This window comes from Electrophorus electricus, chromosome 16, assembly GCF_041902795.1.
Source record: "Electrophorus electricus isolate QZ-2024a chromosome 16, ASM4190279v1, whole genome shotgun sequence".
NCBI classification, from domain to species: domain Eukaryota; kingdom Metazoa; phylum Chordata; class Actinopteri; order Gymnotiformes; family Gymnotidae; genus Electrophorus; species Electrophorus electricus.
Genome location: NC_137512.1, coordinates 6,394,938 through 6,414,751, shown reverse-complemented (window position 1 = coordinate 6,414,751; position 19,814 = coordinate 6,394,938). Strand labels below are relative to the sequence as shown.

At 39.8% G+C, this 19,814-nt stretch overlaps 2 protein-coding genes across 7 annotated transcripts; both read right to left on the bottom strand.

The window, feature by feature from the left end:
* Window positions 1-743: 743 nt before the first annotated feature.
* ubl3b (ubiquitin-like 3b) lies at window positions 744-10,356 on the bottom strand. Of its 4 annotated transcripts, none has more exons than XM_081698869.1 (6): window positions 9,417-10,356; window positions 9,058-9,205; window positions 4,525-4,633; window positions 4,099-4,185; window positions 3,791-3,868; window positions 744-2,406 (listed from the first exon to the last, which is right to left on the bottom strand). In XM_081698869.1, exons 2-6 carry the CDS (start codon window positions 9,094-9,096, stop codon window positions 2,354-2,356), a joined length of 366 nt encoding a protein of 121 aa, XP_081554995.1. In that variant the 5' UTR covers window positions 9,097-9,205; window positions 9,417-10,356; the 3' UTR covers window positions 744-2,353. The 4 variants fall into 4 exon arrangements, with proteins under 4 accessions (XP_081554995.1, XP_035388161.1, XP_035388162.1 ...); XM_035532268.2 differs by having other exon boundaries at window positions 9,734-10,356; XM_035532269.2 differs by having other exon boundaries at window positions 10,018-10,356.
* Window positions 10,357-10,487: 131 nt separating this feature from the next.
* slc7a3b (solute carrier family 7 member 3b) lies at window positions 10,488-18,289 on the bottom strand. Of its 3 annotated transcripts, none has more exons than XM_027012999.3 (12): window positions 18,191-18,289; window positions 15,072-15,491; window positions 14,525-14,686; window positions 13,880-14,051; window positions 13,636-13,748; window positions 13,322-13,544; window positions 13,099-13,238; window positions 12,883-12,985; window positions 12,581-12,765; window positions 12,167-12,333; window positions 11,855-11,963; window positions 10,488-11,622 (listed from the first exon to the last, which is right to left on the bottom strand). In XM_027012999.3, the coding sequence occupies exons 2-12, from the start codon at window positions 15,439-15,441 to the stop codon at window positions 11,492-11,494; spliced, it is 1,875 nt and encodes a 624-aa protein (XP_026868800.2). In that variant the 5' UTR covers window positions 15,442-15,491; window positions 18,191-18,289; the 3' UTR covers window positions 10,488-11,491. The 3 variants fall into 3 exon arrangements, with proteins under 3 accessions (XP_026868800.2, XP_035388113.1, XP_035388112.1); XM_035532220.2 differs by having other exon boundaries at window positions 18,176-18,253; XM_035532219.2 differs by lacking the exon at window positions 18,191-18,289 and adding an exon at window positions 17,242-17,882.
* Window positions 18,290-19,814: the final 1,525 nt, after the last annotated feature.

Sequence of the window (19,814 nt, the reverse complement as noted above, 5' to 3'; positions counted from 1 at the left end):
GCCACTGAAACCTATTTCACAAAGCTCCAGATGCACAGTTCGTGTGCTGACGTTTCCAGATTCAGTTCAAAACTCTTAAATGAGGGATGCAACAGAGGATGGGTAATTTTTGTACACATCAGCACTCATTTGACCTTCCGGGTCTACTGGACTACTGCTTCTTGACTGAACTGTTCTTGTTCTTAAACATTTTAACTTGACAATAACCCTTACTAGTGAAGAGGAAATACCAAGCAGGACCTGTGGCAAATCTTATGACCATGCCATGTTTAATGTCACTGAACTCTTCAGTGCAAACCATTCTATCCCCAGTGACAGATTTCATAACCATGGTTTTTTTTATTTTATACACCTGTGAGCAAGCAGTGTGGTTGAAACACCTGAACATGATCATTAAGCAGGGTGTCCATATACTTTGTCATGTAGTGCATATATAATATGCACATATAGTAAGGCCTGAATGTAATAACATCATTCACTCTAACCAGTATTAAAACACTGGCTGACTATGGCCTGCTCTCAGCTGCAGTGAGGAGACTGTTAATGAGGGTGTAGGTTAGGACCATGAATCATCTGCTTAGAAAACTAAACCAACACCGCCATCTAGAGACTGAAGCTGGGCGAGGGGAGTCCAGACGCCTCGTCAGCACACGTTTTTGAGAAGTCATCCATAATTTGTAAGAGTAATGAACATGGTGTGCTAAAAAAATAAAATGAAAAATAAAACAGAAAAGGCCATGAGATTACTTCAAAGATTTTTTTTAATTAATTTATAATACAGGCTTTTAAGCAGATTGTATTTTTACATTTAATATTGTGAAGCCAATTCCACAGCAGTCATGATTAAAACTCACTCACTGAAGGGTGGCCACTCAAAAGGAGAGAGTCAGGACCATTTCCTCAACACACTCACGGCTGATCTGTTCTCCTGTGTCATTCATGCCATCCCTCCCCCAAAATCTCACACACACACAGTCAGCCATTAAATGTCTACTAATTAAAATCTGAACTACACTGACAAGATTACAAAGTCCTTTTTTTTTTTTTTTAAGAATTCCATTATTAATAATATTAATTCTCCACAATTAGAAGCAAATGAAAATACAGAAAGCATACAAACATTAGGAATTAAAACACCCAAGTTTGGGGTTTGGCGGGAATTAAGGGTCGATCTCCTGTTCACTCATCTTTGCCCTCGCCAGACATCAACCGTGCTTCTGGTGTAGTACCTATGGGCGAGGTGTTCACACAGGAGCCCTCCGATACTTCCCTTATCCTATTCCTTAAGCTGGCTGGTGATGGCCATTCCTCGGGATGCGTGGGCAGACAGTCTGATTAGGCGAATGAGGTTGCAGACTGAACTCCTGCCTGGACCAAATGCCTTTTCAAGATCAAGCACATTTGACAACCTTTTCACGCAATGTTCAGTGGGAGGGGCCTTCACTATTTAAGCACATAAGAGGTGAACAGTTTTCCAAGACGACAGGTACACACCCAGGGTAAGAAAACACTACACTAGGGCATGCACAGATCAAAACAACTGTTTAAAAAAAAAAAAAATAAAATAAAATAAAAAAATAAAATAAAATAAAAAAATTAAAAAAAAAAAGTGCCTCTCAACTAGGTTCAAACGACCACTTGGTCCTGTGCCAAAAGGCAAACATGGGTGGTCATGGCATGTGCCATCAGCTCCTCTATACTGGTCCTACATGTATGAAGCAAAAAAGGTCTTCACAGCAGGTGGTGGAGATCATGTTGAGGAGTGATGCTTTGTCATGTACTGTCCAGGTCACAGCGGAACAATTGATGCCCCAGAGGGCAAGATCTGAGTCAAATGTAATTCCAAGGCCTGCCACACACATACTGCGCTTGACTTCATGATCAGAAATGAGTCTAAAATGCAGCCAGCATTTATAAAGCAAAGCCAGTTCGAAATCCATTTCCAATCAGAAAGAGGGGACCTCCAGATTTTCACCCAAGCACACCGAATTCCTTAGATGGCTCCTGTTTTTCCAGGATGCAGAATTCCTAGTTGTCAACTGCCTTTCGGTGATCCAGGTATTCCATGTTACTGCCATTCATTTTCTATTAAATGTACATTTTCTATGGCTATGTACAAATTCTTATGACCTGACTAAGCAAAGAAATTTTGGCAACCAAAAAAAAAGCAAAACAGAATCAATTACTTGGCACAGAAAGGTACCAGCCACTGTACAGGATTAAATCAACTAAATGAACAGAAATCAGTTTGAACCCCCAAGCTGTTCATCAATCACATTGATTGGTAAGCAGAGGAAGGTGGCAGGGCAGAGGAGGCGTGTTTGTGGGAGCAGTGGGTTGATCGTTCTTCTGTTTACAGCAATAGGCAGCAGCTGCTTTCTGTAGTTTTCTCCCGGTTCCTTTGGCCTTAAAATAAATATAGAAAACATCATAAGGAAAGGGCCAAGTGACACCTAATAATAAACCCACTACATACTCCTCCTATTAGGCTTTGTTTTTATGTAGCCTTGAGAGTGAAAGTCAAATCAGATCATAATGTAAAACAAACAAACAGGCTAACAAAAATAGGGTGGGTCAAAAATACATCACCAGCACACTCACTCTTTTAGCAATACACAAGTGTCCTGATATTTAGCTTTGCTGGGGTTGGCTTAAAAAGCTGAAAAACACAGTGTACCACAAAATCACCATCACACAGTTCATTACTGTTCTAAAAGTACTGAGAATACCCAAAACATGCTCATAAATTAAATCTATGTTGTTGTCGTCCGTTATTTAGATGCCGGGTCATCGTCGTGTTTCTCAAATATTATTTAGATGCAACATTAATACTAACATGGTAGGGGCATGGCTATGGGTATGAGGATCAATTATTATCTTATCCCTCAGTGGGCTAATAGTGGTCCAACACCCAAAAATGTCCCACCAGATGTAGAGCTATGGACAGACAGTGCCCACTGGTGACTACTAGAAACCTCTACCCTCCGTTAAAGTGGCTAGTGAGAAATCAACAGCGGGAAACATGAGGTGCCTTCAAACTGATGTTTGCTATTGTTTGACATGCTTCTCTTTGAATACTAAGCAAAGTTTAGACACTCTTTACAAACTGAAAATAAAGCATCAAAGTCTCTATATGGACTACAATCTCGAGTTTCCAAAGCCACTTTGTGACATATTTAGAAGGATATGCATCTAATCATCCCAGACTACACATCTCTTGTACATGTCATTCTCTGAGTGGAGAAAAATTACTTTTTGTTACAAGCTGTAATAATGGCACTCATGACTTATTTAGGATTTAAAATATTTTAATCTCACACCATCAATAAGAATGTACTTTATATCTCGAGTTACCATGCTACAAAATTTGATTCAAAGCACCGCCCCTAACAATACCTCCCATCAGGCTCCAGAGACAATGCACCCTAACCTACGGTAATGTAGCCAATTACACTGCTGCTCAGGACCCTGTCCCAAAGGAGGCAAAAGGTCAATTCATCAAAATCTGCTTCCTAAATATGTCCAATCTTGTACATCAAATGTAGGCAACTGGGCACCAATTATTTTGAAAAAAACAATCATTTGAAATGTCACAGCAACCACACGGTTTGCTAAGGAAGCTACAATAAATGGTTCGGTTGGAAGATTAAAACCCAACAAGGCCAGGGGCTACCTGGCATAGGTTCTCAAAAATGTCCATTTCCTTTATTCAGATGCAGAGCTGCTTAGGAGGCAGGCGCGCGCACACACACACACACGATGTTGCCAATGGGGACAGTCCAGCTCTTACCATGAGAGTTGGGTTCTGGCAGTGTCTCTCTGGCAACCAAGTGCATGACAGTTGTTCGGCCAGGGGGCAACTTCAGAGCTGTTCAAAAAGAGGCACAGTATACAGATACTAGTTTACCTGGGAGTCATCACAAGAGGTTAAATGCACTATTAAAAAGTATCTTAGAGCAGCAGATGAATGTGTGCCAAAAAATATTTTAATTCCACTCAAAGAAAAAAGGGGGGGGGGGCAGAGAGACAAAAATGGATGACACCACCACCTGGAAAAGAGGATGTTTCTGAAGGAGTTAAGAACTGTGAGTAGCTCACCTCCTAGTGTGACATTGCCATGCAGGAAGCGTCCCTGGAAGATGAGTCTCAGGATACTGGGACTGCTCACCTGCTCCTCTTCCCAGCCTGTAAAGGAACACAAGCACAGTGTTTATTCACAAGCTGCACAATAGGATCCTACCAGACTAACAGGAGCAGTGCATGGCAACAGAGCACTTGTCCATTGCTGAATGCCTTCTGACAGATTCACCATATGAACACATGCAGGAGAACTACTGTTAAGATGATGGTTTTTTTTCCCCTCTAAATTTAAATGGATGCTTAATGACTGCAGTCAGTGGCAACTAACATGAAAGGGGAATTAAAACTGCAGTTGTGAATTATTGCCTTCTGTTTCTGAGGACTTTTAAATTAAGCGAAACAATATGTTGTCCACCCGTGCAATGCATATGCAGTTTAGCTTACCTGTTGGCCAGTTTTCAAAGACATAGCGTGCAATATCCGTGGCCGAGTCATTGGGAGAGAAGGTGAAGTCCTCAGTCTTCCCACTCACAAGGATCAGACGCAAGCTCACCTGGAATCAGTGAAAGGAGGACAGGGAATGAACATCTTAAAATCTCTGGCCCAGGCTTACTTTTTTGGCTCCCCCTTTCCAATTTATCCACCCCACCCCCATATAGTCATTATGCCAATTGCCAAGCATTCCCAGTCATATAAGAACAACAAACCATGGAAGGTGCAGCAAGCGAGACACGTGAAACCAAGCACCACATTTTTGAATGGCTGTTCATACTGCAATAGAGGCCAGGCCAATGCACTCGGAAGATAGCACTTACTGCACTCGTCAACAATCAAGAACACACAAGTCCACAATTGGCTTGATGGGGGCATTGAATGCCGGGGGTACGGGGGTAGAGGAATGCTATCCCCCCCACCCAGAGTGCAGTGGCAATTTAGCCTTCCAGCCACAAATGGCAGTAGCATCAATGAGGCTTGAACTAGCAAACTCCCCAAGAGAGGGCAAATACTTTTCCATTGCGCCCAGCCAGCTTTTAAGCATCACATAACCCTTCCACTTGCACTCATTGTACAGCCAGGGGAATCTACAGAAACAAGACAGTCCTTCCTAATTAGGTTTCTGCCTTAGCTGTTGAGGAGGTGAAATTGGTAGTGTCATCTGAAGCTTCCTGTTAAATGGGCATCTCCACGGTGACAGTGCAGAGAGGGTGGGGCCAAGAGGAAGCATTCCTGCCCTATGGTGTAACTGGAAGGACTTCCACCCCACCCTCCTTTTCCCCCCAGGTTGTCACCCTAATGCAATAACCCCAAGTGTCCCAGTTATTAGGAGGATGCGTCTGCAGGTGAGAAGCTGGTTGATATGCAGGGGGAAAAGCAGCTGTCTGAATACCATTAAAAACACCTCTGAAGTGCAGAACAATAATAATTAACAACAATAAAGATGGTGGGACTATCACAAGCAGTCAAGAACACATCCAGCTGGGAGACCTCATGGACCCAAATTACAGCACTGAAACAAAATGGCAACAAGGATGACATGACTCATGTAATGCTAAGCAACAAGCAACCTATGGAACCAGCATGCATGCTGGAGCCATAACCACACCACACCCTGCCATATACCTCCTTGTGCTCTTCACATCAAGGTCCACTCAATCAGCAATCCAGCAGTCCTGAGTACTGAAAAGTTGTGAATCCACGACAACTGCACTGAGCAGAGTGAAACTTGATTGGTTGTGCTGTACTAACTAAAAAAAGTGAAGGACTGGCAGCCCTAAAATGAGACATCCAGTTTAGCACAACCACTGAGCAAAGGTGCTTCATCATGGAATAGAAAGCCATCTGCACAACATTAAAGCAGACAGTGGAGATGATGGTAGTTTAAGGTATATTATTTGCATTAGGGAACCTAATAAAAGCGGTCGTATTTGCACAATGCTCTGCTCCGTAGGGGGTGGCGTACTACAGATTGAGGCTAGGTACCAGCAGACCTTAATAGAGCTCCTGAAATAAAATGAGAAAAGGAACAGGGTCTGTGCTATGCTTTAAGAGTAACCTACAGAATTCAAAGAGTTCAGCTGTTCAAAGAGTTCCCTTGTTCAGCTGTTTTTCCTTCCCCCCCGAGTTTAAATGTACTTTTTCCATGCCATTCCCAGTTTTCAATGAGTCCTCGGTTTAAACATGACATCACCCACACCATGTATGCAAGGCTTGGCTGGGACTAAATGCATTCGTTCAGATTCATGCAGCGGTGAGAGGTGGAGGGGATTGGAAAAAGGTAAGCCAGCTGGTCTTGGCACTGCTTGGTTAAAAGCCACTTGCTAGCATTAGCTCCTGCACACAGAGCATGGCCAAAATAGAACACCCCCCCCGAAGAACCATGAAGATGCATAAAACTGCAACTAATGACTCGTGATCTATGGTCTGCCTGAAAAATAAGAAAGGAGAAGTGAGAGAAGTGAACTTCCCATCTAGCTGCTTAAAGCTACCAAAGACCAAAGCAACAAAACCAGTTTGTGTTACAGAAAAACAAGCCTTTTTGGTGCACTCACACTGACAAATCTAGTCAGCATTCCTAGTACAGCTATCTAACAATCTTAATACACAATCCACAGATGCTACCTATTGGACTATGAAAGAAGCACAAGTCATGACCTAGGTAGTGCCAATTCTAAAAATCGGTCCTCAATAATGACCATGTCCATAAGGAGCTCTCCGACACGTTCAAAACATTACACTTCTTTTCATATCACATCCTTTAACCCTGCTCAAGCAACAGCTCCCATTTGCACACCACTGGGTACTTCTGCTGAAATTTAGGTCACCACCCCCCAGTCCCTTACTCTGGAAAATGCAAAGCAATTTGACTTTAGTCAAGGGATATCAAGGATTAGAAGAAAGGTCACAACATACGATGTCATGGCAGCAGTCTGTTTACAAACATTAGGCAAAAGCTGATCAAAAGACCAGTGCTCCCCCTACCAGAGTCAAAATATCAATAAATTCACCATTAATATGATAATGAATAGCTGTAACATTTGTAATTAAAAAGTACTCTTTCCTTTAAATACCTAGAGAATTTTAATCTGTAGTCACTAGCAATAGCCTTTAAACCATAAAAGAAAGTATGGATGGCACTACAGGCCTACATGTTGCAACTCAGTGAACTGAAGAATATTAGGAATGAGAAAGTAGAGCATGTCAGAGCTGAAGTGGGTACTGAGAATGCAGAAACTTCTTAATTCCTGAAAGTGAAGTACTGCCATTTCTCGTCACAATAAATGCAAATCAAGATTTTGGTATTTTGTTATTAAAATTAATCAAATAAACATTGAGACATTTATATTTCAAGATAAATATGTACACTGCATTCCAAATTATGCAAATGATCTTTCTCTGATTATCCTAAATGGTCAATGCAAATGACTATCATTTTCAAGTCATCATCCGTTTGAGCATAAAATGAATTTTATTGAACAAACCGCCCCCCCGATTACTTTCTCAAAAATAAACTGAAAATGCACTGTTCCAAATTATGCACAACAAAGTTTCAAAACATTTTAAAGGTGGTAAAGAACTGAAAATGGTCATTTGTTGAATTTGCAGCATTAAGAAGTCACATTTACTGAAATCAAAAGCCATTTCCATAAAAACCTTAACAGGCCAAGTTAGATGTTAACATAGGACCCCTTCTTTGATAACACCTTCACAAAAGAACTTGAGTTCTTGGAGAATTTCTGCTTGAATTTCTTTGCAGGATGTCAGAACAGCCTCTGAGAGCTGCTGTTCTGATATGAACTGCCTCCCTCCCTCAGATCTTCTGCTTGATACTCAGTGTCTTAATACGGTTGAGGTCAGGGGAGGATGATGGCCATACCATGAGTTTCTCTCCTTTTATGCCCATAGCAGCCAATGACAGAGCTATTCTTTGCAGCATGAGATGGTGCATTGTCATGCATAAAGATTTTGCTACGGAAGGCACAGTTCTTCTTTTTGTACCATGGAAGAAAGTGGTCAGTCAAACTCTATACACTTTGCCAAGGCAATTTTCACACCTTCAGGGACCTACCAGCTCTCTTTCCCCATGTTTCCGGCCCAAAACATGACAATCTCGCTGACGTCGCTGCCTTGTTGGGACATGGTGGCCATCCACCAACCGTCCACTACTCCATGCATCCGGACCATCCAGGTTTGCATGGCACTCATCAGTAAACAAGACTGTTTGGAAAGTTAGTCTTCATGCATGTCTGGGCCCACTGCAACCATTTCTGCTTGTGAACACTGGTTAGGGGTGGCCAAATAGTAGGTTTATGCATAACTGCAAGCCTCTGGAGGATCCTACAACTTGAGGTTCGCCAGACTCCAGAGGCACCAGCATCTTCAAATAAATACTGTTTGCTGCTTTGTTACGCCATTTTAGCAGCTGCTCTCTTAATCTGATGAATTTGTCTGGCAGAAACCTTCCTCATTATGCATTTATCTGCACAAACCCATCTGTGCTCTGAATCAGCCACAAATCTCTTCATAGTATGATGATCACGCTTAAGTTTTCATGAAATATCTATCGTTTTCATACCTTGTCCAAAGCATTGCACTATTTGACACTTTTCGGCAGCAGAGAGAGATCCCTTTTCTTTCCCATAATGGTTGAAACCTGTGGCCTACTTAATATGGAACGTCCTTCTTAAGTAGTTTTCCTTTAATTGGGCTCACCTGGCAAACTAATTATCACAGGTGTCTGAGATTGATTTCAGTGATCCAAAGAGCCGAGACAATACCATCCATGAGTTTAATTGAAAAACAAAGTTAAATCTTTGACACTTAAGTGAAATTTGCATAATAATGTGGAATGCGGTGTAAAGTTTACTTTAATATGCATGTTAGATGCAAGTCCAGTTAGGCTCTTCATTTCATATTTTCTAATTCCACAATTAGAGAACTGTATAAATGTAATTGAATTAAGCAAAGCAGATTACTCACTGCGTCGGACTCTCTTTGAGCGGTCATGGCGGTGGTCATAGATGAAGGCCAGCAGGAAACTGATGCGTTGGGGGTGGGTGGGGGACAAATAGTGACACAAAGACCCTGTATGTGCTAATCCCTCAAGTCCTTCTCTGCTTTACACAGCCTGGCACCAAGTTAAACATTGAACAATTAGCATCAACAATTTTGTTTACAATGCATGGAATAAAATAATTTTATAATATCCATTTGTGCTTGAAACAATCACCACACAATACAACACATTCATGTATTTACATACATGAACAGTCAAACAAAAATATACACATTTATACATAAACACAAACACGCTATATATGCATATTTGTGTGATGTACCTCTTTCATGCTATTTCTCTGGAACCTGTACTTCAATACAATTTTTTCTCTCTACATCTCTTACAGTACACTGCAATTACTCACCTAAAATCAATCCATCAATCTATCTATCCATCTATCTAACACACAGATACATACATATACATACACATATATATATATAAATAAATCAATCAAACAGCGTGAATGTGCAGTGGGGAAACGTAAGCGGACATTTGTATTGAGCATCAACAGCTGATTAGTTTGCTATAACGCAGCGTTCAATGATTCTTACGTTATAAAACCCTGCTTAACTGTCACGATAAAATGTCACATACCTTTGACGCCGCCTGACCTTTGGTTTATAATGTCACTGTTGTAGCAACATTATTTGACCGCAATAAAGTTAGCCAGCTATGTTAGCTAGCTAACGTTGCCAACAGCAAACTAGTCAGCTAGCTAGGTTAGCTAGCCAGATATCGTACAAACTACAACCAAGGGCTTTTGGTTACGTGAATAAATGTCTTTATACAAGATTAAGACTACGAAAGCAAAAAACGAGCAACGTCACAAGACCGGCAGCGTATATTTTGCTGACAAATCCCTTGAGAACAAAACGCACCGTCGTCGTTGGGTAGCCAACCGAGGTAGCTAAGCTAAGATAGCTGGCCTCCACTAGCACGCGAGTGCCTTCAAAAAACACGGTCTGGTTGAGGCTGGAATAATTTCTGACTGCGGCAGAAAATAAAGAACCGAGAAAGATCACGGAGTACGAACGGGGTCAACAAAAATGAACAACTTTCCTCGTCTCAAATACTCTCTAGATAAACTAAATAAAGTCGCTTAATAAGGCGATGGTTTATTAATCCATTAGCTAACGGGTACATCCATCATTATTATTACTCTATTCACTTGGAAGCAACAACAGTGATCGGTCCAGATTAATGGCTGAGAATTTAAAGACACCGGATATCAGCTGGCCATGTACACAGGAAACCTAACCCTGCTAGCATGTCTGGGAGTTGAAGTTTAAAGACAATATTTCATTTTGGTCAGTTTAAAAAAAAGTACCATATACATTTATTAACAAAGTAAGTAGTATATATTCATTTTTATTGTTTTATTGAGACGGATACACACTTCTCTCTCAAGGCTGCAAGGGCAGTCACAATAAGCACATTGTTTCAAAAGTAAGACAGGCATAACAGACAATTTACTGTCCACTTTGCAGCAATATAGAAAATGTAGACATCAACATTGCTTATGGATAATGTTTTTTGTACAACTGTTTTTAATAACCATAAATTCTTTATTAGTATGGTAGGCAGTAATGCAGAGAAAACAACCATATCAATATTGTTATATTAGTGGATTTTATATGGAGTGGAGTTTTAAAAAGAAAGCAAAATATTAAAAACTGCATTGATAATGCATATTTAAAAAGCACAATTAAAATGTGATTCCTTATGAAAATAATAACATTATTTACAAAACATTTACTTGCAAAACTTGTACAATTTATTTACATAGTAAAAATATGCAAAAATCTCTAAACAATAAGAAAAAGAAACCAACATCAAAAAACAACTAAATAAAAACATTAAGTACAAGACATTTGCTCGTTTAGTTTACCTCAGACAACAATGAAATTCACATTTGTATACTGTATGTCCATCATAAAATGTTACAATGCTTATATTAAAAACAACAGGGTAAATATATTCATATATTAAACACTCATCTACATTAATACACACACTTCATGGTCATTTTAATTTAGAAGTTGCTTCAAATGAAAAACTATGACAAGGGGCTATGGGCAGGTCACAAATCTTTGTGTCAAGATTTTTATATAGTGCATGTCATTTAAACAATTACAGAAGGTCCCTCATTTACATTCTGTGGTCCTATGGATTTAAAGCTTTTGTTTACTACTTTAGCAAGCTTTACTTGTTAAAGAAAGTTTTACTATCTGTAATTAGCATAAGTTTTATAATATACCAATAATGTACTCAATGTAAGTGTCTCTTTCATATTTGGGCTTTGATTTAACTGTACTTAACAAGAACATATTGTTCTCCCGAGGGTCTGTCCAATTAAACTTCACTGTTCTTCTCATCCAAACTTATTGGGCTCCTTTTTTGCAGAACAGGTTCTGAATTTCTGGAGGAATTCTGTTTGGCTTCAGAACTGTTCCTTATTCCGTAAGCAAAGTAAATCAAAAAGCCTAAAGCAAAGCATTGAGATATAATGAGGGAAAAGCATAAAATCAAACTGTCAACAACAGTACACTCATCAAACTGTCAAAGCATCCATACGGTGAAAGATGCATTACAGTTGGTATATATTTAAAGAATTCAGTGCAACCTTATCTGACGTCTAGATTGTATATCCAGATACACTTATTTTGGTAACGTTTTCAGTTCAAGAGAAAGTTACATTTCTAGGATGTAGCTTACCGACACCCATCCATACTGCGAAACGAATCCATGTTGGACCATCCAGCTGCATCATCAGATAGATGTTAATAAAGATGCTGACCAAAGGCAACATAGGAAGCAAAGGGACCTGGAATATGAAAGGAACGATCACGTCAAGCAGCTAAAAAGTCTATATAGGTATAAGCAACATATGACTGCATACATAACGAAAGAAAAGAACAAAAATTTAAAAAGCTACCCAAATAAGTATAAGTTAATAGTTAAATGCAGTCACTTAACAGTGTAAGACAGATGGCAGTAGATTTAAGATGCAGGACACTGCATGTGTACCTTAAAGGAAATAGCCTCCCTGTTCTGGGGCTGTCTCCAAATGATGAGAATGCACATGGCAGAGAGTATCACAAGGAAAACCACCATAGTGACCCATACACTATGCCCCTCTATGATACTCTCCGCCTGCAATGCCAGCACAATACATAGCAGAGTGAAGAGCGCACCTGCAGACAGAAAAACACAGAAAACCTTATTAAAAAAAACAAAAAAAAAACACACAACACATGTTCCCTCAAAGAGGAACTCACTTCTGCTTTCTAGAATATCTTATCCATTAAACAGAACCAAAAATATGTGAACCAAAAAAAAAAAAAAAAAAAACAAGCTGTTTGCACACACAGGGGTGTTATGAAATGTGCCGATGAACAGAGCAGAGAACAGGCACAGCTTGTCCAAGAGGGAAGCCCTTACAGGTAATGGCTGTGGTGGCATATACGACCAGGCCAGAGGTTTTGGTTGGTGTCTGAGTGCTGGGCAACAGCAGAATCTTGGGAGTGAAGGACACCAGCCCAGTATCAGTTCCATTCAGCAGCTTATTCTGATGCTCTTCACCATGATTACTGCCAGTACTGGTGCTCAGACTGCCTGGCTGGTACCTGTGAACAGAATGACAAAAACAAAACTGGCTTTAAATCCAGCAGCTATTTCCAGCATTATGCAACCTTTTTGTTGTTGTTAGTGCATGACTGAAGAAAATGTAAAAGAACACCGACCTAAGGACAAGAACACACACTGCCACAAGCGTGTAGGCCAGCAACGTCCCGATCGACATAAGGTCCACCAATGCGGCCAGGTCGAACAATAAGGCCATCAGGGCTACATGTAGAAAACGAGAGATGCATAGACGTCAGGTCACAAGAAAGCAGTTGCTTGAACAGGAAGTCTTCACATGGTGAGATGTTACACCCTATTTTTCATGACAGCTCTACCTGCTATGACTCCGGATGCAATGGTGGCGGCCATAGGTGTTTTTGTCTTTTTGTGCATGCGGGAGAGGAATCGGAAGAGCAGGCCGTCTTCAGCCATGGAGAAGATCACACGAGGCATGGGAAACATACAGCCCATCAGGCTGGAGCCAAAAAAGAATAAATCACAGGAAAACACTGAAGGAAACCAAGCCTAATTACTGTTCATCACTAAAAGTAAACGGACCTGGTTGAAAGGGCACATAGAGAGCCTACAGCTACTATGTAGCGGGCAGGTTCCCACTGTACATGTTTGAAGGCCTCTGGCAGGGGGCTCGCAGTGTCCAGGACATAGTAGGGCATCATTAGTGTGAGGGCTGCAGAAACTCCAAAGTATGCGACAAAGCAGATGAGTAAAGAAGCCACTATACCTATTGGTATAGAACGCTGGGGGTTTTTGGCTTCTTCGCCTACGGGAGAAAAAAAGGAGGACGAGTTGATTGGTTTGACTGTGCCACACAGATTGTACAGGTTTCAGTAGTAAAATCAAACAGGACCTACCTGTGGTGGCAATGCAGTCAAAACCCACAAAAGCATAAAAGCAGGTCGCTGCACCAGAGAGGATTCCTGTAAAGCCAAAGGGTGCAAAACCCCCAGTCCCGAAGTCAGTTCCCCTGAGAAACATAAGAACATAAGGCAACATTTTAGATCTGGTGCATGTAGACACACCAGACATTCCATTATGGTCAAGCACGATAGTCTCCCGCCACCACTGCCCATCGTGTCTGCAGGTCACATGACTCACGGGGGCACTGGAAGACTTTTGTTGTTTTTGATATCCTCCAGTGTTAAGTTCCAGTTGTTACGATCACCCTTCACAAAGCCTGAGATTATGATGAAACTTAACACCACCAAGTTAATCCCTGTGAAGATCTTGTTCACCAACGCTGACTCATTTACGCCGAATGCCAGCAGACCTATAGGAAGAAAGGCAAGTGATGTAGAATTATTGTCACCGACTTTAGCACAACACTGGTATGTGCATGTGTTGTTTATTAAATATGACTTTATTAATATATTATCATGACTTTCAAGAAGGAATTCATGAAAAAAATCCAGATAATTACACAAGGATTCACAAACATTCTCAATACTATAAACTTCACAACCCCACCAAAAAACAAAAAATACTTCACAACAATGTATGAATACAATATGAAGAGCACCGTACATATCATGAATAGTATAAACAGTCCTGTGGTGTCTAATACATAACACAACATCCTGTGAGGTTATATCCATTTGCAAAGTGAACTAGTTAACTTCAAGTCCTTTGCTTAATTCATTGGCAAGTTTGCATATCCCATTTGCTTATATCTGATGCAACAGTCAATAGAAACAATGCATGATTCAAAGAAATTGTAGCGCAGTTCAAGAGTACTGGACTCACTGGTCAGCAGCATAATGATGATAAGTGCAAACAGGTCCGGATATTTTGTCAGTACATTTCCTGTATCTGGAATGGACATGGATTCATTGAAAAAGGTGGAAATCTTCTGTCCCACTAGATTGTCAAACGTGGAGCTCCAGGCCCTGGCCACACTGGCAGCACCTAAAGGATGAAGCACAGATGACCTTCTGTATGTGCAAGGGTAGCAAAGCCACATTCCCCGTCAACAATACGACAACCTCAGGCTGACACTCTCAGGCCCTTCAGAAACAGGCGTAAACACTTCATGCATTTTTAGATCCACTTCCCTTCATGTCCAATTCCATGTGATTGTCATAAGGTGTTAATTAATTAGGTCTCAGAGGCCAGTGCTTAATTGAACTATTAGGATTCAACACTAGAGGAACTCACACTCGAGTTATTTTGGAATGTCAAGTGGTCATTTTAGGTTAATATTTAATATTGCTTGTTGGCACTACACTACGAAACTTCTTCACAGTTCCACATCCTTCATGCTGCTTTATTCATAAATGCTGGACATACTTACCTATTACATAAGAGAGAATGAGGTTCCATCCTGTAATGAAGGCCCAGATTTCACCCACTGTTACATAGCTGTACAGGTAAGCTGACCCTGTCTTTGGGACTCGCGCACCAAACTCAGCGTAGCACAAGCCGGCAAGCACGGAAGACAGAGCCGCTATGAAAAAGCAAATCACAATGGCTGGGCCTGCCTTCTCCCGGGCCACCTCCCCAGCTAGCACATAAACGCCAGCCCCTAACGTAGCCCCAACACCCAGAGCAGTAAGGTCCAGGGTGGAGAGACAGCGGGCAAAGCGAGTCTCCTCCTGAGTGGGATCCAGCATACGCCGGCGCACTAATGACTTGGCAAAGGCGGCCAACTTTGACTCCATCATGGCACGTGGTCAGTGAGGGTGGACAGGAAGGCAGGAGAATGCTGAAGACTCTGTAAGAGACACCAGGAAGGCAAATGTTAGCTTGCTTTACACTTGTCACAACAACAGTAGATCTGGAAAGGTGCCAAATGCACAAGGCTGAAATGTACATTAACATAACTGGAAAAGCCAGCAAAAAGAACCTAGCCAAGTCGTTTTCAGATACCCCGACAGGAGTGCAAATAACAGTAAGTCAAATTTAATTTGAATGTGAACACCTTTAAACTTACTAACAGGTTTGCTTAAAGTGCTGTTGAACCATGTGGATTGACCCTTCTAATGAGTACTACGGTCAGGAATGAGATTTTTGAATAGTAGCACACATACCAGATAGCAGACTCTGGCAAAGTACACAGAAACTTGATAGAAGTAGTAATATGTTTTCCATGTAAGTTAAAAAGAAAAATACATGCATCTCTATATTATATGTAATATCCCATCTGTGTAGGATAATAGTTTGCATTGGTAAGTTATGATGCAATACCTACACTACATTGCAAAGGAACATGTGCTCTTTCCTTTTAATTTCCCTTGACATTTGTTTAGTTAGTTTTAAAGAATAGCAAACCAACAGGAAATAACGTTATGTCTAACAATGTCTGGGAGCAATCCGAGGTCAAGTAAAGACTAGAAAGATACCAAAAAGAAAAAAAATCCCTATGATCAAAAAATGAGGAAATAAAGTAAAATTATCACAAACAGTGATATCATAAGAGGATGAGTAATAGGATGACCGCACAAGAAGCAGATTCATATTGTTACTACAGGAAACAAAACTTTGGATCAGTGTTACAGTACCATCTCAGGAGCATTTCATACAAGATCTCATGCTCCTTTGGTACAATCAGATCATAATATTATCTTTATCTTTTACTATCTTTATAGAAATATTATCTTTATTGAAATGTCTACAGCAATTAACTGACTACAGGATTAAGAATGACTTTCAAGACCTGGATCCAATACTCATTAACATCTTGCCTGACTATTGTACAAGCAGGGGTCACTAGTGTAGTTCCCTTTATTATTAAGGATTAGAAGGTAAAATCTCCGCTGCTGAAACAGAATTGTATAAAGGCTGCTAGAGCTGACCAAGTCTCTAGGCTCAGTGGTCCTTTAAATATTCCATTGGCTGTGAGCTTACATCTGTTGCCTCTATATACATCAACAACCTGCACTAAAATTATAAAGATAGCTCACTGCCTGCACAGTACTTTTTTAAACTTCTCCCTTCTGGTATAAAGTTAGAGGGTATTTTATGTAGAACATCTCGCACCTACATTTCTGCTATCTGACTGTTAAACTCCAAACTACAATTTTAATAAATTTTATTCATTTACATATGGTTTAGCAAAGTTGCATTATGCTGCAAGTGATCAATTATTACATTGGAACAAATTTCTCTCAGTCAAGCACTGACCATATCTAAATACCATATCAATAAAGTATCTAAATACCATATCTACCAGCTATTGATGTGACAGCTACACTGAAACATGCAGTGACCACAATTACTGATATCTTTGGTACAATAAACACATCATTCTTACAGACACACACCAGAAATACTATAAAAACTGTTCAGTGTTTAAATTCCACAGGAAAAGTTCAAACATTGTTGATGTTCCAAATGTGATGTACAAGCATATCTGGGCATGCTATAGTTTTGGCTCCAATGGTTTATCCGCTTATCAAACGGGTGAATCAGACAGTTTAGAAAAGCAGTTTACTCACGTTCTAACTTCCTCTAAACGTACTTACGTTTCACAAAGCTGTGTAATATGATTTTGTTATGTTTCAGTTTCCACAGCAATTAAGCAAAAGCATTTGTAAAATGTAATGAAATCCAAAACTCCCACAAGTTTTTGCTTCGACTGTTTTAGCTACTCTTCAGCATAAACGCAGTCACGATCCATCCTATGGGCGTACAAGAATGTACAATAACAACTGACCTTTCTGATGCAACATCATATTAACATTTCAACACGAGAAAAGTTTGATGAAAGCATATCAATGATTGTTGCGCTTCTAGTTCTAAGTATCTGTGTAATGAAAGTCTGGGAAAATAGGCTAAAGTGATCAGACGCAAGTATTTCAAGATGCAACACCTATGTATTTCGTAATGCAATTCTAATATAGAGCCCATATGCCACGCACGCAAACGTGCGTCCACTAACAGCACAACCCGTGTGGCTACACTGGATAATTTTAAACAAGCAAGGCAAGAAGTTCTGGTACTCATCACATTAAAACAAAAAAGGAAATTTGGCCCATGGATGGTCACTTTTATGCCATAATTATAAATAATTACCCTGTAATATTAAGAGTTTGTGTTAATTTAACTGCTACTCTAATGCTTTTCTTAGCTAAAAAGGATTTTGCTCAGCCGTTGACGAATCGATTAGTTTAGAAAGTAAAGTAATAAACACCTAAGCTAGTCTAAGAGCTCTAAATACATAAGAAGGCGTAGACTGAATATACATCGTATTTATATATAGCTTGTCACCAACAAGAATATCTTGAGCGTTCTAAAATTATAAACGTTATGAGTTATAACCTTATAAAAACATACACATTTAACCAGATCTTCAGATTATTTTGTCTTTATTTAATAAGTTAGCGAATCATTACCAAATGACATTTTTTCCAAAATACTTGTGGGATAAATAATGTTAGTTGATAAGCGATATATTACCTGTTCTTCTCTTACCTTCAAAAATCAAATTGCCTACGATCAACCTGGTTTAAGAGCCACAATGCTCTTAAAGAACACGCGGGAGGTTTTATTTCTGTGACGACTCAGGTTACGTCATATTACGAGCCCCTTCATCTATATTGATCTTTTCCAAGTAGGCCATAAGTTCCAAAGTATGTCGAGGACGAATCATTCTGATCGGATTATTGCAAATAATGTATGTACATTTCCAAAAGAGGGCATTGAGAAATTATGAATAAATATTGAGAAGAGATATGTATCTAGCAGGCTACCTTAATCTCTCCAGGCAATATTCGCAAAGCCAGGCAGGTAGAATAGTATTTAATATTCTAATATTAATAAGGTAAAACTGAAGAAAGAAAACAACAACAAGGATTGTCCATCGAAGTGTACACCACACATTAATGGATTTATTTATTTATTTGACCTGTTTTATGGTCACTGTATTAATAATTCCAAAATGAAGAACAGGACTTAGCAGTGTAGTGTTGCATCTTGTGACATCACGTCCTGTGTTTGGTTCGTTTCGATGCTTTTAGTTCGTACTGCGTTCGTACACGAACGGCACCAGAATTCGTTTAGGTACGGACCGCTCAGGTGGGCGCAGTCAGTTATTTGTTGCCCGCCAGAGTTCGAGAAGAAGTGTCTACGCTTCCGTCTGAGTTCATTTGAATCAAACCAAAGCTGAGAAGTATCAGCACCCCTAGGTTATATAGGAAGCCAAATGGTTCCGAATGTCCCATACCATGTCACGAATCTTCACTGGCTCCGCCTTCAGGCTCATTGTTGTTGTTATTATTACTATTACTACTACTACTACTACTACTACTACTTCTACTACTAACTAATGTCTTTTGGAATGTATCATTATTATGATAATGTGCAAAGTAAGTGCAAAATTTTGAGTGAATTAAACTTCAAATAGTGAGTTAACAGAACAATAATCAGCATTATACTTGAGTTCCACTAATTCAGCAGCGCTTTGCTTGTTAGTTCCACTAACTCAAAAGCTTTATTTGACCAATTAAAAACAATGATGTATATCATTCTTTTAAGATAGCTTTTCTCTATTTGTAAATGCTTGTGCATTCTCCCCTGCACCCATACAACACCCTTCTTTGTGTTTAGTTTAAAACAAGATCGCTTGTTTACATAATTAAAACAGAATCTATTGTTTAATGGTTGCAACACTGAGCTACCACGCCATGGAAGAGAAGGAAATGGAATTGAGCTTGTGGAGAAGTTAAAGTTCTGGGGCTGTCTTGTAAATAAGACATAGACGATGATCTACATCATTATCTTGGTACAAAAGGGAAAATGCTAAACTGGGAAGTGAAATTAGAGAACTTTATTTTACCAATACCAGTTTTCTTAATTTCCTGTCCATTTACTGAGTCTACATATTCACTTTTAGCCATTACAGTAACTATCGTATTTCACCATCCTAAATTGAGGTAAATCACAGTATAATAGAACAGGAACTTTACACAGAATCAGGAACCCAACTCAGAATCAGGATGACATGAAGGGCAAAAAGATTATATTTGATCCAGTTTTGTTAGTTTTACTTTGTTTGTTAATGAAATTGTTTAACATAATAAACAGCACCAAACTGTCA

What these genes read in the sequence shown, in the direction of transcription:
- slc7a3b (XM_027012999.3), bottom strand. Translation starts at nt 15,441, where the DNA reads ATGATGGAGTCAAAGTTGGCCGCCTTTGCCAAGTCATTAGTGCGCCGG. An exon ending in TGCATCCGGAGTCATAGCAG is followed by an intron (nt 12,986 to 13,098) that starts GTAGAGCTGTCA and finishes TTCTACATGTAG; the next exon opens with CCCTGATGGCCTTATTGTTC. An exon ending in TGCCACCACAGCCATTACCT is followed by an intron (nt 12,334 to 12,580) that starts GTAAGGGCTTCC and finishes TTCTGTCTGCAG; the next exon opens with GTGCGCTCTTCACTCTGCTA.
- ubl3b (XM_081698868.1), bottom strand. Translation starts at nt 9,096, where the DNA reads ATGACCACCGCCATGACCGCTCAAAGAGAGTCCGACGCA. An exon ending in TGGCAATGTCACACTAGGAG is followed by an intron (nt 3,869 to 4,098) that starts GTGAGCTACTCA and finishes CTTTTTGAACAG; the next exon opens with CTCTGAAGTTGCCCCCTGGC. An exon ending in GCCAGAACCCAACTCTCATG is followed by an intron (nt 2,407 to 3,790) that starts GTAAGAGCTGGA and finishes ATTTATTTTAAG; the next exon opens with GCCAAAGGAACCGGGAGAAA.